Source organism: Meles meles, chromosome 7, assembly GCF_922984935.1.
Source record: "Meles meles chromosome 7, mMelMel3.1 paternal haplotype, whole genome shotgun sequence".
Lineage (NCBI taxonomy): Eukaryota > Metazoa > Chordata > Mammalia > Carnivora > Mustelidae > Meles > Meles meles.
Window position 1 is genome coordinate 5,278,060 of NC_060072.1, and position 26,320 is coordinate 5,304,379.

A 26,320-nucleotide genomic window follows, 5' to 3' on the forward strand; every position below is an offset into this window, starting at 1 on the left:
CACGTGCAGGCTGGTGGCCCTGTGCTCAGGGCATGGATGGAAGAAACAAGAAAGGGAGAGGGGTCCGATAATGTAGGTGGCCATGGCCATTGTCAACAGAGAAGGGGAGCTTGTGAAGGTCGACATTTCCCTACTTTACCACGGGAAGCGTGTGTCCTCAGTTATCATGTGGGTCAGCATGACTTGGCATGCTGCCCACACACACAGAGAAGTGATGGTCTCAGCAGTGACTGTGCTCTCTTTCCTGGTCGCAAGAGTGAGCGGGGAGGGGAGAGACAGAGCTAGAGGGAAAGAGAGAATCCCAAGCAGGCTCCATGCAGGGCTCAATTTCATAACAGTGAGATCATGACTTGAGCTGAAATCAAGAGTCAGACACCCAACGGACTGAGCCACCCTGGCACCCCTGTCTGGACTCTTTTGAGACCAAAGCTAGGGACTGGCAAGATGGCTGGCTACGGTTAGCCGGCCACGGTTAGTGGGCCACGGTTAGCCGGCCACGGTTAGCGGGCCACGGTTAGCCGGCCACGGTTAGCCGGCCACAGTTAGGTGGCGTGGGAAGAGGAGAGTGATGGCACAGCAAGGCTAATGGCTTTCACACCCTCTCCCTGGTCAGGCACCGCGCCACCCGAGCAGCAGGCGGGTCTGCACAACCTCATGACACTTTCAGGAAGAAGAGTCATCTGCAAATAAAGCCTTAGGATAGTTGTCAGGTTTTTGTTGTTGCTTTTGTTTTTTGCATTAAGAAAGAAGAAAGTACAAGAACGTGACCTTCTTTCTGTTTTTCTCTTCATTCTTCTGTAGCATCACCTCTAGAAATCAATCTTGCAAGGAAGACATGGTCTCAAAGTTGTCTAGACTCGAGGATCACTGTGCGTCGTTGAAGAAAGCACTCCTGATGGGCAACACTGTAAGATTTTGAAACCCTTCTCTGGGGGAACCCCAGTTTCTCAGAATGCGAACACTCAGAACAAGGCCAATAAAACCTGTATATTCATTCATATATCCAGCCAGCAAACATCGTTTGGGCTCCTATTATATGCTAGGAATTATTCTGAGTGCTTAGTGCGTTAAGGCCAGACCTCAGGAGTTGGGTGTGTTTGGGGGGATCAGAGGACGTACGAATGTGCTATACCGCAGGGAGGGAGATGTCAGGGGATGAGAACAGAGCTCGGCAAGGTCATCGAGGATGCAGTGACAGCCCATCGTTCCCTGTTTAACGAGTAATCCCTACCTGTTGGACCTTCCCCACCCCAGCCTAGACTGTGTGAGTTCGTGGTGACAGTGTGTAGCCCATCCCAGTAACATTTCCTTAGTTCCAAAGAGCCTCTTGTCTGGTGTAATTATCCTGCAGAGAAGAGGCTAATTCATGAATTTGTAACTTGTTCTAAAGGTTAGCTCCTGTCCCGATTTAATGTTTATTTTAGAAAGCAGCATTTGGATACTTTTGGCACGTGTGACAATTCCCACGTTTGTTATTTACTAATAAGTACATTCAGTAACTGAATCTAGTCACTCTGGAGGGGTCCAGTGACTTGCTTTCCTCAGACTCAAGTAGGACTGCGTATAAAAGACGAGGTGACTGGCCTCAGCGGCAGCCTTCATGTAGGGCAGCCACAGGGCAGTGTTCTGGGGAGGAGGTCACGTGGCCCGGAGGTAGACCTTAAAAGTTCAAGGGTTGCTCTGTGCTGGCGACTCCTCACCTCTGTTGAGCCAGAACGCCATTGCCTAGGGTTTCCAAGCATAGCGTAGACTCAGATTGGGGGTTCTGTTTTCTATGGGGGGCATCTCAGCTAGCCCACCTGCTCTAATTCATCTTTAGACCAGTATGATTTGGTCTCTTCTACTGAATGAACGATGCGATCATGCACTTAACGATGTGCCGGGCACTGTCTGCGGTGATTTCCTTGTCTTCACTCACTTCAGCCTCTCGGCACCTCTGCGAGGTAGATGCTCTAATTATCTCCATTTGATCCTTTCATTTTGCCCTTATTTGCCAAGGAAAGGGAGCATAAGTAGTAAGTCCCCAGCCTGAGGCTCCCTGCTAGTGAGTGTTGGAGGCAGGGCGCAGACCAGCTGCTCTGGACAGGCCCACGGTGCCCTGGGCTGAGCTGCCCGCATGCGTGTGGGCTGGGCCTCCTCTTAGAGATAAATGAAGGCTTTTGTGTGTTTACCTACCTCAGGACCTCTTGTGGTATATTGAAGTAATTTAATTAAAAGTAGTGAAATCTCATCTCCGTTAATGGAGGACTGTAATCAGGCTATAACCACTCCAAATATTGGACTATTTAACAGTCATTGATGTACTGTTCCGCAGACAGAACTGATCAGCAAACACGTCATTTAGGTGAGGAATGGAGGGCCTGTCCGCACCGGGCCCGGCCGTGGGCACTTAGACTGAACACGTACATGAGTAATGCAAAGGCCCTGCCAATGATGAGCTCACACTCTGGAGGGTCACGGAACAGCAGTGACCATCGGCTGCCCCAGAATCGCAGAGCACTTTGTCACCGAGTGGGACTCCCAACCCTCCCCCCCACTCCCCACCATGCACCTTGGTCTTGGGCACATTCTGGGACCTGGAAGGAGGTGAGCAGAGGGAGAGAGCCAGATGGAGGCAGGAGAGGGCATTTCTGCTTGGGTGCAGTGGGCAGTGGTGGGAAGCAGGTCTCTCTCCTGCTGTAGAGAGGGGTGTAGGATTATTAGGGAAAGACTGCATTACATCTGCTGCCACCATGCATCCCAAGTACGTGCTACCTCTACACCCTGCCGCCTTCCCTCTAGTGGACACAGTCACCCCACCACGTACATTTAAACCTGGTGTGGCTCCCTTTCTACCCACCCAGAAACCATTTGTACCCTGCCTGTTCATCCGATATTACTCTCAGTGTTATTATCTGTAGCTCACATGGTATTCTAAATAGAAAGTCCAGAATAATCTTCCAGGAAATATTAGAATTAATAATAGAATTTAGAAGGTCATTGGATACAAAATCAGTATTCAAAGATCAATATTATTTCTATAAACTACAGTAAGCAATTAGAAAAGGAATTCTTAAAATATCTTTTCTAACAATATCTTTAAAAAAATCAAATAGCCTAGAAACATACCTAATAAAGAATGTACAAACTCTCTGCATTGAAGACTACAAAGATTACTTACAGAAATCATAACAATCCTTCACAAACTTTCAGAAAATATAGGACAAAGAAATGCTTCCCAAATCATTCTCTGAGGCCAATATTACACCCCGATATTCAAGCCAGACAAAGGGACCACAAGAAAAGAAACCAAAGACCAGTATCCTCCCTGAATACTGTTGCAAAAATTCTCAGCGCAATATTAGCGAACCAAATTCAGCAACATACAAAAAAGATGAAATGCTATGACCATGTGGGGTTTTATCCCAGGATTGCATGTTTGGTTTGACTACCAAAAAATCAATGAATAGAGTACACAATATTCATAGAATTAAGGACAAAACCACATGGTCATCTTGATAGATGCAGAAAAATCCAACACCGTTTCATGATAGCAATTTTCAGCAAACCAAGAATAGCAGGGAAATTCCTTAAACTGATGAAAGGCATCTCCACTGAACCCATAGCTAACAGCTAACCACAGCTGATGGTAAGAGACTGAAAACCTTCCCCCAAGATCACGAAAAACACAACAATGTCAGCTTTCGCGACTTCCATGCAACATTGTACTGTAGTTCTAGACAGTACAATCCTAAAAGAAATAAAAGGCGTCCCGATTGGAAAGGAAAAAGTAAATTGTCCTTATTCACAGACAACGCGATATACGCACACAACCTTCTACAAATAATAAATGAGTTCATCAAGGTTGCAGGATAGAAGATCAATACACAAAAGTCATTATATTTCTATAAACTAGCAATGAACAATCTGAACTTTAGAAAGCAATTCCACTCACAAAGCATCACAAAGACTAAAATACCTAGTAATAATTTAACAAAAGTGCCAGACTTGTACACTGAAAATGACAAAACACTGTTAAATAAAATGTAAATACATGAAGAGACATTCTGTATTCACGGATTGGAAGACTCGATCTTATTAAGATGGTGGTTCTCTCCAAATTGATCTATGGATTAAGTGCTGCAAACCCCATTAAAATGCCAACTGGCTTTTTTGCAGAAACTAAAAAAACTGATCTTAAAATTCATATGGAAAGGCAAAGGTTGATGAATAGCCAAAACCGATCTTGGAAAAGAAGAATGAAGTTAGAGCACTTAAGCTTCCAGATTTCGAATCTTAGTACAGAGCTACGGTATGAGGACAGTGTGGCAGCCGTATGAGCATAGACATATCGATGGATGGAACTGAGGGTCCAGGGTCAAGTGCGGACAATTACGGTCCGTTCATCTTTTACAGGATCAGTGGGGGGAAAGGGTCATCTTTCCAACCAATATGGTGTTGAAACAATTGGATATTCATTTGCAGAAAGATGAACTACCTTACCCCATACACAAAAATTACCTAAAAATGGGTCATAAACCTACATATAAGTTAAAATGGCAAGACATATGCATAAATCTCTGTGGCATCCTTGGAGGCAAGGATGTCTTAGATATGACGCTAAAAATCCGATCCATAAAGGGGGGAAAAGCCCCATAAATTGGACTTCTCAAAATTAAAAATTTGGGCTTCAAAAGATAAGCCATGCTCTGGGAGAAAATAGATACAAATGATATAAAGGTAAAGGACTTGGATGTGGACTACATGAGAACTGTTGGAATTCAGTAAGAGGATAACCCAGTGTAAAAAATGGGCAAAACATTTGAATAGACACATCAACAAAGACGACAAGTGAATGGCCAGCGAGCACATGAAAAGACGGTCAATGTCGTGAGACATCAGGGAAATGCAAACCAGAAGCGCACTGAGACTTTCAGCCCTGGGATGACAGTAATCAGTCCACACAGCAGTAAGTGTGACAAAGATGTGGAGATGGGACGCACGAACACCCTCGTGCTGGCGGGAGTGTGAAGTGCCATGGGTGCCACTGAAACAACAGCGTGGTCGCTTCTTCAACACTGACACAACAGCGTGGCCGCTTCTTCAACACTGACACAACAGCGTGGCCGCTTCTTCAACACTGACACAACAGCGTGGCCACTTCTTCAACACTGACACAACAGCGTGGTCGCTTCTTCAACACTGACACAACAGCGTGGCTGCTTCTTCAACACTGACACAACAGCGTGGCCGCTTCTTCAACACTGACACAACAGCGTGGTCACTTCTTCAACACTGACACAAATGCACCACGTGACACAGCACTCCTCTCATGGGTAGCTGCCCAAGAGAAGTAAAAACACATGTCTACACACAAAGACTTGTGTGCAAATGTTCATATCGACGTTATTCATAATCTCCAAACTGGAAATGACCCAAGCGCTTACCCACTTGTGGTAAGATAAACAAAATGCAGCATCTGTGTACAGTGGAATAATAACAAGGATAGAAAAGAACAAAGTACTGATCCATAATGCATCCTGGTGAACCTCAGAAATGTTATGCTAAGCTTTCACGGCTTCGGCTTGCACACAACGGCAAATGCATACTGATGTCTATAGTGTATGCTTCTATTTACCTGAAATACGTAGGAAAAGCAAGTACAGAGGGACAGCAAATACAAGCTACCTTAGGTTGAGGAAACGGACACGAGGTATCTTTTGAGATGATGGAAAGTTCTGGAAGCAGATGGTGAAGGTCACATGATGCCGTAATTTATTAAGAATCATAATTTTCCTACTTGGACATTAAAATTTTTATGGTCACTCCCGAACCAAAAAAGTAAGCGGGCATATATCCTCTGAATTATTTAACTTTCCCTAAGACAACCTTAATTCTTTTTCAAATTTTGGACCCCAAAGTAACAGCTGACATTCATACACTGCTTATGACTTAGGCCCATTGTCACATTAGTAGTCCCAGTGTCTCTGTGAGGGGGGTAGGGGTCCTTTATTTCCCCTATTTTTCCAGTAAATAGTCTTTTTATTTTGATATTTAATTTGCTTATTGGTAATTTTTTATTCTGGGGGAAGAATTTGCCTCACAGTATTTTGCTTATAATATGTTTTCTTTATGCAGCATGGCTGAAATTTTTCTTGCTAAGTAATTGTCCATTTATGTAATGGATGAGGTTGGTGGGAGTGAAAATAAGCATAATTAATATTGTTAGTAAATTGGCAAGTCGTAATTGCATTGCCGGGAAGTCATGTGCCCTTTGCGGCTGAGCCCCATAGCCCTCAGGTGGGGATGGGACGGGAGGAGCTGTGACAGCTCTTAGCCTGTCTAGAGGTGGTGTCAGCTTGTGCCAGCAAGATCGGCCTCTTTCCTCTCTTGGGGCCACCTTCTGCCCACGTCTCGATAGACGAACGTTGTGGGAACAGCCCCTGGGGAGGTCCAGCGTCCCCCTTGCACCCACCCAATACACTGCTCTTGCCTCCCAGTGTTATCTAGTGACCACCGCCTGCGGGACTCTTGCGTCATCATGATTCTGTTTGGCCAGAGTTCACTCTATTCAGTGATGCTTAGTATATATAATGCTTTCCCTTCCCTTTTCCTTTTTTAAAAAAAAATTCCCTTATATACACTCTCATGCTCAGAAACCCGATGGGCGGATAATGGGGGAAGAATTGCGACGTCTTCTAAATTGCACGGTTGTAAAAATCAGTGATTCAGAATTCAAAGAACTGATGCAAACGCTTGACCCGGGACACACTGGATGGGTAAATATCTACACATTTCTCGAACTGCTTGAAGAGAGCTCTAAGGTGAGTTTTATGACAACTCTGTGTTTGGTTTTCCGTTGATGGTGGAAAACTTAAGTATTCTTAGTGAAATAGAGGCGGTAGCTGAAATAGTCTTAAATAAAGGACTTCCTGTTTTTCAGCTGGGTTAATTTTCATTTTTTAAAAAGATTTATTTATTTGAGAGAGCGCGCATGCACACGCGTGCGTACACAGCGGGAGGGGCAGAAGGTGAGGGAGAAAGAATTTCACGCAGACACTGCACTGAGTGCGGAGCCTGATGCAGGGCTCAGTCTCACGACCCTGAGATCAAGAGCCAAAATGGAGAGTCAAAGTCAAGAATCACATGCTTAACAGACTGAGCCACCCAGGTGCCTCTAATTTTCATTTCAAGTAAGAGTTAACTGTTTGAGTTGCTTGATGTTAACTCTCAGTATCTAAATCTTCTTAAAGGGTGATATTTGTCATTTCTGGAAACCCCTCCTGGGCTGAGAGCCCCTTTGTGCGCAGGACGTATCTTCTTTCCACAGTGTGCCGGTGGCGCCCCTCCTGCAACCATGTCTTGCATGGGAACATTTGTGAATGATGCCTCTGGTCCTCATTCATATTTTCAGAGTTTTTATGTTAGTTCCCCATTTTTTAAAAAAACTGCTTATTGCCTTTTGTGATCCATACTTGCTTTTTGAAAAGTTGACAGAGTTTTATTATTAGAAATGCTTTTATAACTTTAGTAGTGATTAGCACTTGAATATTTTAAGAACTTTAAAAAAATTAGATTAGTGTCATGTAATGTATGCGATAGGCACGAACAGATTCTTTTTGAAATTATAGACTTCCTCTAGCAGGTACAAATTGGTTTTTCACTAATACTAGGATTTTCTGAGCACCCACCTTGTGCAAGTTGGTGACCATATCCTAAACCAATGTCATTTGGTCCTTCCTGAACCCTAGTTCAAAAGTAAGTCCCAGGGCCCTCACACACAGAAAAGAATAATTGTCCCTCATCCTGAACTCTGTTGTGTTAGCTCCTGAGAACTATGACCTCTGTCCATCACAGCAACCCTGCACACAACTATCCTTTTTCTCTAGAGGCAAAATATAGACACGTAAACAACCTGCTCTCACGACAAGTGGCACGATCTTTGCTTAATACAAACCACATCCTATCAGCCACCATGCTTAAAAGCCTTGTGTGGCTGTCGGGCTCTGGGAGAAAGTAGGTCTTCCTAGCCTGGCTGGCAAGGTGCCCAGGTGGTCCAGCCCTGCTGACCGGCGCCCGGCATCTTCGTGGGCCATGTGGGCTCAGGTCCTCAGGTTCCCCCAGGTCCCTCCTACGTCCAGGACGGCTCCTTCCAGGATTCCCTTCACACTCCTCAGCAGGTCTCAGAGCACCCATGTCTTTCTAGGGACCCTCTGTGATGCCTCTGCTTTTAGCAGAGGCATCTGTCTGGCAGCCCCTGGCCCACACACCTGCCGGTCACAGTGTCCCAACTTGGTCATTATGTGGTCATGCCTCCACCAAGACCGAGATCATTCTGTTTTCACTGCCCATTGTACCTGTGCGGGCTAACCCACGGCCAGGCTTACTTACAAAACAGTGTGGTGAGTGAATGAATGAACACACAGGAATGAAGGAGAAAAATGAGAAAACACGGTTATGCAAATAGAAGAAAATGAAAATCACCACTAGTTCTAACACGGAGGGATTGTTACCCACGGACTGACTTTGTGGTCTGTTCTTCTGAGCCTTGTTCCAGCACACACCTTGTTTTCAGCCTTATGCCAGTGTAACTGATACACAAAAGTGGTACGTACTTAATGTATGCAGTTTGAAGATTGGGTGCATACTTTCATGTATGACATCTATTTTCCTTTGAAATGAAACCCTCTATTTAATGACTTTTCAGTTGGTGCTGTCCCTAACTAGCATGTCCTTAACACTGTCAGGAAAAATTCTGCTGTATGATTTTAAAAGATACAGAGTAGCTCTTCCCTGTTGTAATCTACATGTTCTTTTTTTTTTTTTTTTCCTCTTTTATGAATCTTGCTACAATGGGAATTGTAGTATCTGCTTTTTTGGTCCTTCTGTGATTATTCCTTTCATACAAATTTCTAAAAATGAAATGATTGGGTCAAAGAATATCCATTTTATTCTTGAAATTATTTTAATTATTTAATTTAATTTAATTTATTTATTTGACAGAGAGAGAGATCACAAATAGGCAGAGAGGCAGGCAGAGAGAGGGGGAAGCAGGCTCCCTACTGAGCAGAGAGCCCAATGCGGATCCTGATCCCAGGACCCTGAGACCATAACCTGAGCTGAAGGCAGAGGCTTAACCCACTGAGCCACACAGGCGGCTCTATTTTAATTATTTTAAAAGAGGAATATATGTGTAAGGTATAAAATGCAAAAGGGAACATGGTGAAAAGTAAGTTTCCTTCCAAACTCTGTCCCTTGCCAGGGGAACAGACTCCCCAGAGGCAGTCACTCCTGTCCCAGGACACGTAGGTTATCATATTGTCTAATGTTCCCAAACGGGTACCTTGTGGACACTGGCAATTGGCTTCCTTTTTAAATTTTTACCACTCTGAGAGGCAAAAACGCCGCCTCATTATTCTTTTATTCTGCATTTCTTTAAGCCAACTGATGGATTTTTTTTCGTGTTTATTGTACTTTTTTTTTTACTAAGGGCAAGTTAAATATTATGATCCCCATTTCCAGATGGGGACCAGGGGGCAAACTCAATTGTTCGCGATCGCAGAGTCACTTGGCGCATCGGGGCAAAGCTGACAGTCTGAGTCTGTCGGCCTCCAGAGCTCCTACTGCCTTGAGGAGTGACTCGTACCTACACACTTTCTCTTTCCCAATTAGATACGAAAACTCTCCACCTGCACAGACACCTCGGCACCTCTCCTCCTGGCTTGGGATTCAGTAAGTAACACTTTGCCGCGTGGTCCCAGGACGCCACCACTCAGGTTACAAAGGTGCTCCTTGGTGAATGTGTTTGTTCTTTCTGTTAGGTGGAAAAAATTGTTCAGGACTCGATTACTAGGAATCTCCAAGCCTTCTGCAGAATGCTGCAGTCCTACGACCTCGGAGACACGGGGCTCATTGGTCGAAATAATTTCAAGAAAATCATGCGCATTTTCTGCCCGTTTTTAACGATCGAACATTTACTGAAGTAAGTGTTTTGGTAGCGAAATTAATTCGGTTCATGTTTTTCATCAAGTCTTTATAATCGTGAAACTTTCTCTATGTGTGTTTGCAGTATCGATAAGGAATATTGATAATTGCTGTTTATTGGGTCCTTACTTACCCGGCCATGGGTCGAGAGTGTGGTATGTGCTCTGTGATTTAGTTCTCAAGAACAGCCACGGAAGATGGCTGTTATTTCTTTCCGTGGATCCGGACACTGAGGTCTGAAGAAGTGAGGTTCCTATTCACAGGTACATAGCTAGGAGGCCGTGGAGCGAGTGAGCGAGAGAGAGAGAGAGCGCGCACTAGCAGAAGGAGTGGCAGGCATAGGCAGAGAGAGAGGGAAGCAGGCTCCCTGCTGAGCAAGGAGCCCAATGCAGGGCTCGATCCCAGGACCCTGGGTTCATGACCTGAGCTGAAGGCAGATGCTTAACCAACTGAGCCACCCAGGCATCCCAGGGGACAGGAATCTTAAAAGAAAGAAGAGCGAAGTGCCTTTTGAAGGTCCTTGTGGGTGTCCTGCTGTGCATTTGGTTCACCCTGCTCACGGCTGCCCTTGGGCCACAGAGCCCGCTTGCTTCCCTCCACAGTGACCTTGAGAACCTGCAGCTGGACTCCTGCTTCCGCTGCCACCACCCCCCGAAAGTCCTGCCACGCACGCACTCCAGCTTGTCACCCAGAACTCGACCTTATAGACTGTTGGGTCCATGCTTCCTGCCGTGAACAGTGATCTGGGAGATCAGAGGGAAGTCCATTGAATCGCAGGGAAGAAAGTTCAGTCCTTCTGGCTGGAATGTTGAAAATCTTGTATTTGTTGCTTTTGATGACATTACATTGATTTCAGGTGACACAGCCAATCTCCCAGAAAGTCTCCTTTCTGGGAAGTTCATGTTTCATTACCCATTTTTCTTGTGGTTGGTTTTGGCAAGAGAAGAAGGGTTTAGAGGAGGAGGGTGAGGCCGAGACTTCCCTGAGCAGAGAGGTGCACAGAGCTCGGTGTTTGCGGTCATCCATTTACCGAACGTTTGCAGAAAGGCCAGCTTGCAGGAGTTTGGGGGAGGAAGCCCAGAGAGAGGTTCTAGAGGGAGCTCAGGGGGCCTGGGCGGGGCAAGAAGCCAGTGTGCAGGGGCTTTAGCTGCCTTGGCCTTGGAGCACTCACTTATAGCTGGGCAGGACAGGATGCGGGAAGCTTCTCGGATGTGATGCTTGAGTCCGAAGGGGAAAGGGAAGGACATGTCAGGATGCAGGATAGTAGGGCGAAGCCCAGAGAGTGGGCGCACAGCTGGCGAGTGGCAAGCCCTGGAGGACGGTTGGGGCAGGCCGTTATGTAGGGAGGAACAGCAGGGAGATGCTGCTGGGGGATGGGCGGGGTCAAGCTAGAATTGCGGTGGGTGCCCAACTAGGGAACTGGGGTCATCTGGCAGGGCACTGGGTCCCTATCAGTAACTGACAGTCATCTGGACAGCTTTGAAAATCCCAACGCCCATGCCGTGTTCACAGGCCGGCCAGGCACGGTCATACTGATGTCCCCACCGGCTCTGATGTGCAGCCATAGTGGAGAAGCACAGCCCAGGGAGTGAGAAGCCTGTTAGGTGGCCTTGGATGGAGTGGAGGACAATGTCAGATCTGTGCTCTATAAGGGTTGCTCTGGCCCCAGTGGGGAGGAAGCACTGTGACAGGGAGCAAGGACAGGGACAGGTGGGTGGCACAGGGGTGGCAGTGGCATGGCAGGGGGCGGCTGCTCTGCCATCAGCTGGACAGAAGGACAGGACTCAGGGACACTGGACATGGAGGTGGATGGGAGAGGGGACAGCCAGAGGCCGTGTCACTGCCCCGTTAGCAAGCACAGGGCAGTAAGCACGTCTAGTGAAAACTCCAGCAGGAGACTCGCAGAGAACTTGGGCTCAGACACGATTCTCCTCACGTTGACAGCCTGAGCCTTCCCAGCTCAGGCTCCCAGCGTCCATCTGGGAGCAGGGAGTGGACCATCTGGGGCAAAAGGGCAGGGGTAGGACCTGGTAGAACACCACCAGGTCATCAGTGATCTGGCCAGAAAGGTGGAGAAGGTCAGGGTGGTGGCCCAGAACCTGCGGGGGAAGGGGCTGCTCGGGGAGTAGGAGGAGGTCAGCGGCTCAGGCAGCACCCAGGAAGCCAGGGAGATGAGCACTCACGTGAATCGTAGCTATAGCCTTAGCAAGCATGGCCTCGGGAAAGGGAAGGGCCGGAGCAGGCCCTGCAAGGTGGGAGGGTCAAGGTGGACCCAGCTGGTGCCAGTGAGCACGCCAAGAGGGTGGGAAACGCAGTGTTGTGGAATGGATTCACTTCTGAAGCTCTAGTACCCGGGCTGGAACATTCCCTAGAGCGTGCTCAGGGCTTCTTCAGTGTTGAGTGGGGGAATGAATGAGTGAAAGAATGAATGAGGGAGGGAACGAATGAATGAATGAATGAACGAAGTTTAGTGGATTGGTCATGAATGAATGAATGAATGAAAGAAGTCTACCACTAGACTTGGTCATGCAGGCAATTAGGTATTTGAGATGGAAGCCTTTCTAATCCATCCTCCGTGACACAGCCAGGTTTTTTTGTCTCAGCTACAGATCTGATCATGTTAAACCCCTGCTTAGAACACCCCGGTGTCCTACTGCCGTCAGGAAAGCTTCCAGATGCTTCTAAGAGTGGCTTCCCAGGACCCTTATGATTCTTGCACCCTCTAGAGCTCGGGCTCTTCGCCCAGATTGCCTGGGTTTACAAATCCCAGCTCAGCCCTGAACGAGCTGTGCACTTGAGTAATTTATGTGCCCACTCTGAGCCTCCATTTCCTCAGGCCAGCATTACTTAGAGAGTACAATAAGGGTCAAAGGAGAGCCTAGACATAGAGCCCTCCACCGGGCGCTGAGCTCAAAACACTTGCTTTGGTTGCTGCTGCTCTGAACTGCTTTCCATTTCTGGAATAGCCCGAGCTCTCACCTCTGCACTTCTGGGTGGCTGTTCCCTCGGTTCCGAATGGGCACTTTCCCGGCCTCTTGGCTCCCTGGGGCAGGGGTGTATAGTCCGTTCACAGTGGTAGCTGTAATACGCAGCTCAGTGCTTAGCATCTGGCAGCATGAATATGTCCGGAAGCAGTTACATCAATGGCCCGCACTTCCTGAAGGCCCCTCGCTGTGCGCGAAGCAGCTGCAGGATAACCGTGTTGGACTATTACAGCCTCGGTTTGTTAAGCTCGTGGACATGCAGCCTGTCCCAACGCGAAGGCTTTCTATGGATCCTCTTAATACTGGTAGTGGTCGTCTGAGGTGGGTGCATTTTATAGACAAGGAAACTAAGGCAGAGAAAGGATTGAGACCTGACCCAGGTCGGCGATTCTCAATCCCTGAATGGGCTTAAAAACCACTGGAGACCTCAGAAAGTTTCCCTTGTATGGAGTGTATCGATCAGTATGACTGGACTGGAAATTAAAACTGGACATTTGAAAAATGTTATTGCAGAAAACGAATGTGTACTTCCTTGTTGGGTTTCCCTGTAGGCTCAGGGGAAACATGGTGGTTTCAAATAATGACTTACTGGCTAATGAGGTTACAGAAATTATAGCAGGTGTCATCAAAGGTAACTGGTAATGAGCTAGTCGAGGGCTGTAAGGGAACTAAGTGAATCTCCAAAAACTCACTCCGGCTCCTCATTCACACCCGAAACATTTCCACAGCCTTAGAAAATGTTAGAGACCACAGCCTTCCAGAGTACAGGTTCCGTCAGTGGTCACGTGTCATGTGGCCTCTGAAAAACCCAGCGTGAAGGTGTGGGGGGGGGGGGGGGTGGGGTGGAGGGTGGAAAAGGCAAATGACTTCCTAGTGTCCATACAAAAATGGTTTGGGCCTCCCCAGTGTCCTGAAACAGGCCACAGCTCAGACTGCGTGAACGCTGCCTTCGCTCATGGGGCTGTGAAGTCTGGAGCTGATATGCAAACCCAGGGAGGCCGATTCCAGGGTCCACACCCGTAGCCACTGGGCTCTGTTGCCTGTGGATTCTCATAAACATGTGGAATTTTTGTTTTGGTCCTCAGGCTTTACCAAGTTTGCTACAGTGGGTATGTGCAACTTTTCTGATTAGAATACTAATAAACAAAATGTTGCGGGGAAAAGTAGTTCTTGTCATACTAGTGATTGCCTACATTTTTCTAAAGTATTTGTATATGCCCAATTTCCGGTATAGGTACTTCCACAGCTCCACCCCAGAACTTGCAATTAAAAAAAAAAAAAAAGATTATTTTTACATTTGTTATATCTTTATTGCAGTATTCTTTACAAACCGTAAACTGCACATACATATTTATTTATTTATTTGTTAAAGATTTTATTTATTTTAGAAAGAGCTCAGACACATGTGCATCTGAGCTGAGGGAGGGGCATAGGGAGAGAGAGAGAATCCCAGGCAGACTCCCCGCTGAGCACAGAGCCCTGTGCAGGGCTTGATCCCAGGACCCTGAGATCATGACCCGAGCCAGAATCAAGAGTCAGATGCTTAACCAACTGAGCCACCCAGGCGCCCCTAAACTGAACATATTTAAATGATACGTTTGAGCATCTCCATCATGCGTGAACATCCATGAGGCCATCACAAGCTATCAATTAAGGCAGCAAACATTTCCCCCCACTGCTCCAAGCTTCCTGGAGGCCTCCTCCCACAGCCCCAGCAACCACTGATCTGCTGTCTGTCACTGCAGACAACTTTGCATTTTCTAGGGTTTTATATCAACGAGAGCATGCAAGATGTTCTCTTTTTGTCAGGCTCTGTTCCCCAAGCGTCCTGATTTTGAGATCCCATTCACGTTCCCTGTATGCACAGCTGGTTTCTTTTCATTCCTGGGTACTATTCCATTTCCTTACCACGGCTTATGGAGCTACTCATCTGGTAGACGTTCCAGTGTTTGGCTCTTACACAGAAAGCTCTAGAGACTGGGCAAGTCTGTGTGTGGACATAGGTCTCCATTGATCTTGGGCAGATGCCCAGGGGTAGAAGGGCTGTCCCTCTGGGTGAGTGTATAGTCAAGGTGTATAGTCTGGGTGTCCTCCAGACTGGTTTTGCTGTTCCACACCTCACCAGCCATGGGAGAGAGCTGCGGATTCTCCCATCCTTGTCAGCACTCAGTAGGGCCAATGGTTTTAACTTCAGCCAACCTGATGGGTGTATTCTAATTTTTCAAATTCAGACTCTGCAATAAGTTTCAGGATATTGCTTCGGGAAGGATCCTTTACAAGAAACTTCTGGCATGCATGGGAATTAGCGGCCCTCCCACCGCTTCTCCAGTTCTTGGTCCAAAGGATCAGCTGTTAAGTGAACGTTTTCAAAAAGAGGAAGAGCAGGAGCTGGAGGTTTCGGAGAGGTAAAGCGACACAAAGTGCAAGCGCTCGCGGAAACCACATGCCTGGTGTGGGCTGGGTGTTCAGTCAGTATTTGCTGACCGAGTGTTGTAGTACTTTATTATTTAAATGAGGAAAAATGGCAAACTATGAATACAGTGATGAGGGCCGGGGGGAGTTGGGAGCAAGCAGAGATCTGTGGGATGACTGGGTTGACTGCTAGTTCTGGAAGCGAAAACACTGAGGTCCGAGAGGTCTGCGGACTGGCCTCGGGTCACTCACAGACTTGGTGGCCATGCTGGTTAAGAACCCAGGACCTTCAGGAAACAAAACAGATGAACAGAGGGGAAGGGAAGGAAAAATAAAATAGGAGAAAAAGAGAGAGAGGCAAACCATGAGAGAGTCTTAACTCTAGGAAACAAACTGAGGGTTGCTTAGAGGGGAGGGGAAGGGGGGCATGGGGGAACTCAGTGACGGCATTAAGGAGGGCACGTGATGGAATGAGCACTGGGTGTAACTAATGAATCGCTAAAGTCTACCTCTGAAACTAATAACACACTCCATGTTAACTAAATTGAATTTAAATTAAAAATTTAAAAAGAAAGAGAACCCAGGACCCTCGGCTCCCAGAGGACCTGTCTGCCACCCAACCATTCCTGCATTCACATTTGTTCTTTTCCAGAAACTTTGACTCCTTACCACCCTTTAATATTTACTAAATATAAATATATTTAATATTTATATTAATGGGTGTAATATTTAATAATATACCCATTAAACCGGTTAACATTTTCTGACATGAGTGATAGAATTATTCAAATGATCACCACATTGAATCGTAACAATAAAACATGCTTAGCAAATCCGTTAAACATCGGACTGATGAATATTCTAGCCCATCCTCATTTTGAAAAATATAGGTTTAGTCTAATGAAAAGATATTATTTTAACTTGCTGGTTCATAGCTTATAATAAATCCACAAGGAAAGGTAAAATGTAGACCTATTCAGCAGGCTTCACTCTGTCATTTTCCTTTAAAAAAGTCCCTAAGTATAGAGCAGTGGGAATATTTTAATGCTATGCTAATGAAATTTGAATATCTGGGCATTTCCGTGGGAGCTGCTTTATAAATGGGCAGAAAGATGATATTTTAAGAGAAAGGTTAAATGTTCTGTGATGAGATGTGGCTGCCTTCTAAACCCAGTGGAAGAACTAATGGCAATTAGGTGTTTTATAAAATGTGGGCATTCCTGGAGAGCTCTTCAAAGCTGAAGGCAGACACAGCAGGAGAGGAGAAGTCCTTTTTCTGCTCTCCCCCATGCTCCCCCCACACCACCCCCCCGCTCCGGTGGGGTCCCAGAGACTTCGAGAGCTGAAGAAATAATTATTCTCAATCACACCCCCGCCCTCCACACTCATAGCACATCACATAAAATCTAGATTTTATAAATCCACTGGACCGTATAAACCAACTTGGAATAGTTGTGAACTTCCCTTCCTTTCCATGCACGCTTGATGACTTTTTGGCCTAGTTACCACAAAACAGCCTACTTCATTTAAAGCTTTGTCATGGGCTCCGACTTCCCCTTTTCCCAGTTCACACGAATACTTACTTTTCCCGCCATGTCCCATCACACGCCCTATTCAGCCAGCTCCAAGCGTGGTTGGAAACCGTAGCGCAGGGATGACCATACCCGGGGCCCTGGAGCTCCTCACCCCGGCCAGCGGCCCCACACCAGCACCGCACCGAGAGCTTTCTCCTGACACGGTGCCGAGGGCCTTTCTGGAAGCCACAGCCCCAGGCGAGTAAGATGTTCTCAAGCCGGGTCGTGTACTCGCCTGTTTCCTGGTTCGGGGTTGTGATCCTGGGTTGAATCCCTTTGGGTGAGCTCTGCTGGATCTAAAAGGCTGATTGTGGTTTTAGAACCAAGCCCACTGAGGACAGAAGCACCCTGACCGAGAGCAGGACCAAGGATGAAGTCATTGAAAACCTCAAAAACCATAAACAGCAGCGGGACCCAGCCTTCAGAAAACTATTTCTTGACCTCGGCAAGGAACCTAATGGCAAAGTTAATGTGCGTGACTTCAAGAAGGTAGGAGAATGGGTTCCTCTGTGTTTCTGTGTTTCTTTCGTTTCTGGAGAAGTTCAGCAGTTTGGTTAATGGGTCCTGAAGGATGGGAGGTACATTTTCAGCAAGGGCTTTATTCCCTTAAGGGCAAAGCAGATCCATTTTGAGGCATCTTTGAACAGTGTAAAAGGATTCTTTGGCCCAGAATGCCTTTGGCAACTTCCTTCGGAGAGTACTTTTGGTATGGATGTGGCCAATTTTTGATATTTAAACTTTCCAGAGTGTTCATGGATGTGGTATTTGGCCGGAGGAGTACCTGGCTGGCGCTTCTAGTACATTCTGGAGCAGAAGGGGGGTGGGAACCAAAGCTGCTCGGGCCGCTTCCCTGCCAGTGAGGAGTTCCTGCCATGCCGTGATGACAGAGCTGTGGTTTGTTCCTCGAGAAAGTGAAAAAAGAATCTGGCAGCAGAAGCGGGAAGCTCGGAGCGCTGAGGGGAACTGGGAGGTTCTGCCGGAAAGAACTAAGCTTGAAGGGTTCTGCATTGACTTCTCGAGGAATTAATTTAAATGAGTGCTTAAAATTCCTGTTACGACCCCTCTAGCTAATCGTCTTCAGCTACTTTTAAGAAAAGCATTTCCGTTAATGTGTAGCGGTGTCTGTGTGGACAAATTTGGAAGAAGGCAATGAAATGTCTTTCCAAGAAGAGAATAATTATATTAGTAGCGACTATTTATCTAGTGCCTGCCCCCGTGCGAGGTGCTGAAGTAGGCTCTGTGCTTATTTTCTCTCTGATGGAGAGACAGAGCGGGGTATCCGCAGGGGGTTGGGGGGATGGGACGGGGGTCCCCGCGCAGTCACTGATAACCCTGGTGAGCAGTTTCAGCGGGGGAGGGAGGGAAGTGGCTGTGAATCACCGCCTCCAGGGCACCTTGTCCTAGACTCTTTTGCCCCCAAGCCCCCATGCCCAGCAGCCTTGAATGATCTCGATGCTCAGTGCTCTTAATTCATGGCATCAGTCCATAGGTTCTCAGGAGGTAAGAATCCACTAGGCTGCCGCTGGTTTTTCAGGGACTTTGCAGGGGTTACCTTAGAGAAGGGCAGCAGGTGGTAGCCAAGCGGGGACCACTACCCCAGACGGCAGACGGCGCGTGCAGCCGCTCTCCGCTGCCCACCCGTGAGCGGGTCTGTAAGCTCAGCGGCACGTTCTTCTGTCTTAGGGCTTCTCTGCCATCGCTAAGCCCGTGGCTCACCTGTTGGCATCTCTACTTCCCATCCCAGACCGCCCTCCTAAAACTTCAGTCTCTGGTGCCCACCTGCCTGCTTGACTTCTTCACGTGGGTGTCTGGAGATGACCGAAATGCCACCAAGGCCTTTCTGCCAGCAGCCCTTCTGTTCTCAAGGGCAGCCTTGTCCCTGTCGCTCAGGGCTCCAATCTGGGGTCTTCCTTGACTCTCTCCTCTTTCTCTTGCACCCATGCCCCTTGCATCAACAAAGCCTGTTGGCTGCCTTGCAAGTCACTCCAGAGCACGACTGCTGTCCCACTTCTTCCACTTCTGGCCATCGCCACCCCTCTGGTCTCCCCGTGCCTGCCCTTTCCCCACTGTGGTGTGTTCTCGACCCAGTAACCAGCGTCACACTCCCACGGGTCTGCAGAGGGGGTCACTCCTGCTCAAAACCCTCCCATCTTGCCCCCGTCTTGCGCGAGTATAAACCAGAGTCCCAGCGGGGCCTGGGGGGTCTGGCAGTAGCCAGCCCCTCGCTGCCTCTCTGACCCCCACTCTTACCACCCTCCCTGCTGCTCACGTCGCTCAGCCACACCAGCCTCCTACTCTGCCTCTGGCTGCCGGCCACTGGCTGTCCCCTCCACCTGGAGGGTGTTCCTCTGACGGCTGTGTAGCTGTCCCCCTCACCTCCTCCAAGCCTTTAACCAATGGCACTTTGCGGTGACCCTGACATTCCCAGGGCAAATACAACCTGCTTTCCCACCTCGATCTCCTTTACCTCATTTTTTTTTCACCTCCTGCCATGAAGGTTGCACTTAGAATCCTTCCATCCACGTCTTTATTCTGCTGTTTCCCTGACTTCCTCCGTTAAATCGCATACTCCAAAGGTGGACATTTTTCTCTCTTTCAGACAGTGAGATGGGATGGCACAAAGCAGGGCCCAACATTGACTGAATGAATGGATGAATTTGGAGAGTCACTAGAATCCCCAGTGGCGCCCAGAAGAGATGCCACTTGGGGACTGAAGGAGGCAGGTGTCTCAGAAGCCCGTCGGGATTCCTTGGCGTGAGGCTGTTCCCGCACCTGGACGTGGCAATACCCAAGCCCACCCTGGCCCCCTGCCCTGCCCTGGAGCTTCCCTGCATTCTGGCTGACCTTGGGGGAGAGCTCTGTGCCCAGCTGGTCTGCTGCTTGCCTCACAGCGGTGCCTGCACATCTCTCCCTCCCTCTCCCGTCTCCTGGCTTCCCATGTACCCCCCTGCCTTCTGAAGGTGTGCCCCTGGTGAGGGCAAAGGGAAAAAGAACCCACAAAAGGACAGGGCCAAGATGCAGGAAGAAAAGCCTCTGGCTGTTTCCACAACTAATTTGCTGGGAGCCCAGTTAAGCAAGTTGTCGACTCGTCTCCCCCCTAGTGACTTGTGGGGTCTAACTTTTGGGAAACATCCTGTCGTGACTGCCCATTTAGTCCGAAGATCAACAACCCTGGGATGATTTCAGACAGTCTGCTGGGAACCCAGGTCTGACCTTCATAAGCTGATACCTTCAAAGCCTTACGTACATAGAAACTTCGCTGTTAATTGAAGAGGTTATTTTTAGATCAGGGTGCTTTCCGTACTGGTGAGGTCAGAGCTGGAGAGATCACAGTCCGCCACCATAGAAAGAAACATAAGTTCAGATGAGACTAATGCAGGGCACCCTGATGCCGAAGGTTCGGGAATGTCGAACTCCTGTGGCAACAAAACCTTTGGAATCAACTCCTCTGAGATCTTGAAGAATCCATGACAATGACGACCATGTCAGCGTCGTTACAGCAGTGAGAGCTGTGATGACGGCGACGACGGGCCGTCCCTGGGACAGCCACCATGCTGAGCGTGCTCACACCATCACCGCCAGTGGTCTGGCCCCTCTACAAGCATGGGTCTTATTTCTAATCCTCACAGAAACCCTGTGGGGCATACATGACATTATGCCCATTTCACAAATGAGGAGGCCAAAGCTTAGGAGTGAGTTAGGATAGTGGCTCAGTGTTTTTCAGCTGGGAAGCTGCTTGGGCCCTTGGATTGGAATCCACGTCGGTCTCTATTAGCCTTAGACCTTTGCCAAGTGTCAGACGGGCTAGCTGGGTGTCAGACGGGTTTGCTGGGTGTCAGACGGGCTAGCTGGATGTGATTGATGGCAGCTTTGAGGTTGTATCCGGCCTCAGAATTCTGGAAGGAGGACATTAATTTTAATGACACTGTCCTTTAACTTCTTCTTATCATTTTGGTTGTAGATACACAACGTTCTTGCCCTTGTCCTCCCTAAATCTGCCCCACAGTGATGAGCATGGTACAGCGTTTGCCGGGTTTCATTACGGAGGAACCGGGAGTGAGGCTGTCCATCACACATCCTTGCTTGCCAGATCACACACGCATGTAGTTGTTCTTAATTTGGACATCGGCAGCACTTAGCCGTTGGCCCAGATACCTGGTACTCTGAATGAGACGGGCTCATTCTTTATTCTCACCAACCGTTGCCTGGCCTGTGGCTGGGACAGAAGGTGGCTGGCTGCACAGGTTCAACACGGGACAGCCGGGATAGAGTCTCCGCATTGTCCTTGCTGGGGACTGTTACTGGTTTCACCACTGCAGTCAGGAAGAATTTGTCTGCTGGACGGATTTATTTGTTTACTAATAATCTGTGTCCCCCCCCGCCCACACACACACCCACCTGCCTTTTCTCTCTCTTTAATGTAAAAGACGTCAGAGTTTCTGGAGACGATGAGGTGACCAGCAGCGCCTCACTGAGCCCTCCCACCACAGGCAGAGCTATTGGGGTCTTAACGGACTCTGAGCGTTCCAGGTTCAGTGTGTCATTCCCATGGGGAAGGTGGAGGGCCTGATCTTTCTGGAATACCGCTAGGCCTGGTCTGGGTAGATTGCATCTCTCACGACAAGCCCGGAGGCATAGTCTTTCTCCCAGGAAGTGCCCCTCTCCCGGTTCATTGTTGGCTCTGGCTGCTGTACCACATGGCTTGTGACTTTAGCACAGTTTGTAATGTGTCATTGTGTTTCAATGACGAGTCAAGATCTGGTGGTGGTGCAGGAAACGGTTTTTGAATTTCAAGTTGATCTAGAACGCTTGTTCCTTCTTCTGGCCCTGTCTGTCACATGCTGACTTAGCAGCAACCGCCCCCCCTCCCCGCCCAAAACCGCGTCTGACTTAAGAGAGGTGGTCGTTTTTCTCTCTTGTAATGAGGATTCCAGACCTTGTCTGCAGGTCAGCCCAATAGCTCTACCATGTCTTCAGCAGCCCCTGGCTGCTTCTAGCTTTGTCTTCATTCAGCCTCATTCTCGTGCACGGAATATAGCTGCTGGGGCACCAGCCATCACACATATTCCAGGCATGAATAAGGGAAAAAGTGAAGGCAAAAGGCTTGAGCCAGACAAGTCTTTCTTTCTTTCTTTTTTTTTTTTTTTGAAGGGCTTTCATGGAAGCTTCCCTCAGCAACTTCATACAATGAAGCCCAGGCTGTGATAGATAGAGATCTTCTAGAGAGAAATACATGATTTTTTGCTGGGTATGTTACTGCCTTTGGAAAAAGCAAGTTTCTGGTTGTAAGGGAGACAGAGGGAACACACATCATGCAGGCAGACGTAACTGTCTCTGCCGTCTTCTCTCTTTGTAAACATTTTGAGGGTGCCTGTTCCACACTTGTTATCAGACTAAATCACATGGGGACATGGAGAAAGCAGACGTTCATTGCTCGGGGCCAGTGACCCCGGGGGAGCATAAAATGACAAAATATCCAAGGACATGTAAGTCAAGATTAGTCTCATTGCATAATTAGGCTAATTGAGCTATTTCATCCATCAGGAATTTGAGGGAGGCTTTACCTTCTAATTCTCTGTAATTGGCTGTTCCCGTTGGTAAATCTCAATTCTTCATCCTCGGTAAATACACCGTATGTTGTTCGGTTCGCTGTTATCCTTAAGCCCCATCCCCTGAGTCCCAGCTGAGGCCCCTGGAGACAGGCACAGGGCTGCAGAGCTCATCAGCAAACTTAGAGAACCCCTGAGACGTGGACTAGCAAAGCAGGAGTGTGTTACAGCCCAGCCCGGTGTCCCAGATTCTTGGTGGCCGTGGCTCCTTGCTTCTCACCTGCCTTGCTGGGGAGGAGGTGAGCTTTCCTTCTGCTTTCCAGCAGAGCGTCCCCATGCCCTCTGCCGGCTGCTCAGACTCACATAGCTAGGAACTGGTCCCCTCCCATCCCCAATCATCATTTCCTGATCACAGAGTCTTTTCCACTTGAGGGGCAGGGACCAGGATATAAACAAAGCCCCATGAACACCGTCAAGCATCTAACAGGCCTCAGGCATGGATGAGCAAATTAAGTAAGCATGGTGACTCGGGGAGATTTCGATTTTTTTTTTTAAGTCTGGTATTAAATATTTTCCATCTGGTTTTAAGCCCTCTGTTGGGAGCATACAACTCTGGGAAATAAAACAGATATTTAAAAACCCTTTATTGTATATTATGGTCAGTTTTGTGAAGGGAAAAACAAAAAAAATTAGAGAACTGTAATGGGAACAAATAGAATGAATTCTTGCCATTTTTGACAACATGGCTGGATCTCAGGGGTGTTATGCTAAGCGAAATAAGTCAGAGAAAAAGACAAATACCATAGGATTTCACTTACATGGGCAATCTAAAAAACAAAGGAAGAAACACACAACAAAGCAGGAGGAGACTCATGGATACAGGAAACTGTGGGTGTCTGGAGATGGGGAGGCCTGGGCTACGGCCGTAGTGACAGGTGAGGAGGATTAAGAGCTACAGACCTCCAGTTATAAGACACGTCAGTCCTGGGGATGTGATGTACAGCAGGGGAATATAGTCGGTAATAATATTGCCGTAACTTTGTGCGGTGACAGATGGGAAGTAGACCTATCGCGGGGATCATTTCGTAATGTATAAAAACATTGAATCATTAGGATGTATACCCAAAACTAGTAAGACACTGTATGTCAACCATACTGCTGTTAAAGGCTTTTGGTATATTGTGTTGCGTTCTGGCTACTGTGGGCACAGAGAGGAGTTCTCCGTGCTCGCTCTGAGACCCCATCAGATTCAGCGCATGGAGCCCCGGCTCTCTATTCTTGTTGGGGATGGGGGTTGGGGGCCTCATGACTCAGGTAAGAAAACAGGGAGAAAGAGATGACATGCCATGCTCTGCAGGCCTGGTGGTGGAGGCCAGATCAGTAGACCTGGTTCTTTAGCTTTGTGTTCCTCACAGCTTCCCAATGGTGCTCATGTTTTAAGGGGTGACCTGTGTTCAAAGTCCATGTTCATTTTTGTTGGGCCACGCCCCAAAAAACCATCAGAAGTCTGGATTTCTCCATCTTCTGGCCATAACCTTCACCAAAGATCAAAACTAGACTCTTGCAGCTCCCGGCTGTGCCCCGATGGGCCAGATCTTCCAGGGCAGGAGCAGCTGCTGACCCTTGGTGTCTATTGATCCTGTCTCCAGGGCTTCTGTTTTTGCCTTGTGTTCTTAAGTCCTTCTCCCTGGATGACCTCTGTCTCCTAAGTACCACAGTGTGGGGGCTTGCCTTCAATCCCAGAGGCCAGCGCTTGTCCAGAAGGCAAAGTCAGTCAGGGTCTCCAGTTTTGCATTCCAATGCCACTGATCTGTTGAGCGCTGTGCTGGGTGGCCCCCTGCCTGGCCCAACCCTGTCTCCCAGCCTCAATTCCACTCCCAGAGTCATCAGCTCTTCCCAGGGAAAATGCAGTTGCATAGCCTCAGTTCACCCCTGAAGGGTCCTCCTCATCTGGGAACTTCAATCCCTCAGATGTCATGGCTTCCTTGGCTATCTGGTGCCTTCCCATCATCCTTTCATTGCTGGGGCTCTTCTAGATGTTTTCACTGGGAATGTTAGCACACTAGGAATTGCTCCATCCTATCCCGAAGCAACCAAAGTCTAGCAGTTTTATTCGTCTTTTCCAAGTATCAACCTTTATTGTTATTTCTTATTTTTTAAAAGATTTTATTTATTTATTTGACAGAGAGAGAGATCACAAGTAAGCAGAGAGGCAGGCAGAGAGAGGGGTGGGGAAGCAGGCCCGATGTGGGGCTTGATCTCAGGACCCTGGGACCATGACCTGAGCTGAAAATAGAGGCTTAACCCACTGAGCCACCCAGGCGCCCCTGTTATTTTTTTCTATACATCTGTTTTGTATTTGTGTGTTTCTGCTGTTACTTTGATGATTTTTTCCCTTCTAATTGATTGGGATTTAATTTGCTCTTCCTTTTCTAATTTCTTGAGACAAATGTTAGATCATTGCTTTTTAGCCTTTATTTCTCTTGTGTATGAACAGATGGCTATACATTGCCCTCTAGGTACAGGCTTAGCCACATCTACAAGTTTTGGTATCTCATTCATTGTCATTCAGTTTAAAATATGTTATAATTTCCCTTGTGATTTCTTTTCTCCAATGGTTTATTTAAAAGAGTGTATTGTTTAATTTCCACACAGTTGGGATTTTCTAATTTACCTTTTGTTATTGATTTTAAAATCGATTACATTGTGATTAGAGAGTAAATTCCAAAGTCTAAATGACTTCAGCCTATCTTATTGAGGCTTGGATTATGACCCAACATATAGACAATTTTCCATAAACCCATGAAAAGAATGCATACTCCATCACGGTCCTTCAGTTTTCTAAGTATGTCACTTAGATTGATTTCATTAATCGTGTTTCTCAGAACTTGTGTATCCTTATTGCCTGCTCATTCCATTAGCTATTGGCAGAAGTGCGTTGAAGTCTCCCATCTAATGGTGCATTTGTCTAGTGGAGATCTTCTTTATTCTGTTGATTGTTGCTTTATTCACTTTGAAGCTAAATTATTGGGTGCACATAGATTTAGAATTGCTGCAGCTTCCTATGAATTATCTCCTTTATCATTATGACATGACTCTTGATACAGAGTAATGCTACTTGCCTTCAAGCCTATTTTTCTCTGATAATAACATAGTTACTTCAGCTTTCTTTTGATTCATGTTTAATAGTGTATGCTTTTCTGTCCTTCCACTTCAAACTTAAGGGTGCTTATATTTCAAGTAAGTCTCTTATAGGCAGAATATAGCTGATATTTTAGAAGATAGGTTGTGACAGTCAGTCTTCTATTTGGAGTATTTAATTACTAATATTATTGGCTTTATATCTATCATCTTAATATTTTTTTTTCTATTTGACCCACCTGTCTTATGGGTCTTCTTGCCTTTTTTAAGAATATTCAACTACTTTCTATTAGTCCATTTGCCCCTCTGTTAGCTTGTTGGTGAAAACATTCTTCTGCCATTCATTCAGAGGCTACACTAGCAATTACAACATGCATTCTTGTCTTATAGTTTGTAGTTAAATATAGATCATCATGTTTGTCACTTCCCTAACAATGCTGGATTTAAAAATGCTTTAATTTCACTTACCCCTATCTTTTGTGTTATTGTAGTCATGCATTTAAATCTTACACCTAGGTTAAATCCTGCAAGACGCTATTATCATTATTATAGTAAATAAGCTGTCATACATGTCTACGTATCTACACTTGCTCTTGTTCTTTCCATCTTACATTTTTTTGCTAGCACTTGCGCTCATTTTGATTCTGTCTAAAGGCCTCTTTTGTGCTGCTGCTAATGCAAGTGTGCAGACAACTAG

At 47.1% G+C, this 26,320-nt stretch overlaps 1 protein-coding gene across 1 annotated transcript in view; it reads left to right on the forward strand.

The window, feature by feature from the left end:
* Positions 1-26,320, forward strand: part of EFCAB6 (EF-hand calcium binding domain 6) — a 226,274-nt gene that overhangs the window by 104,880 nt on the left and 95,074 nt on the right. Inside the window, exons 13-18 of the mRNA XM_046010713.1 lie at positions 802-907; positions 6,636-6,803; positions 9,652-9,711; positions 9,801-9,961; positions 15,179-15,352; positions 17,254-17,422. Of these exons, the coding sequence (XP_045866669.1) occupies positions 802-907; positions 6,636-6,803; positions 9,652-9,711; positions 9,801-9,961; positions 15,179-15,352; positions 17,254-17,422 (838 nt within the window). The remainder of the gene's footprint in view (positions 1-801; positions 908-6,635; positions 6,804-9,651; positions 9,712-9,800; positions 9,962-15,178; positions 15,353-17,253; positions 17,423-26,320) is intronic.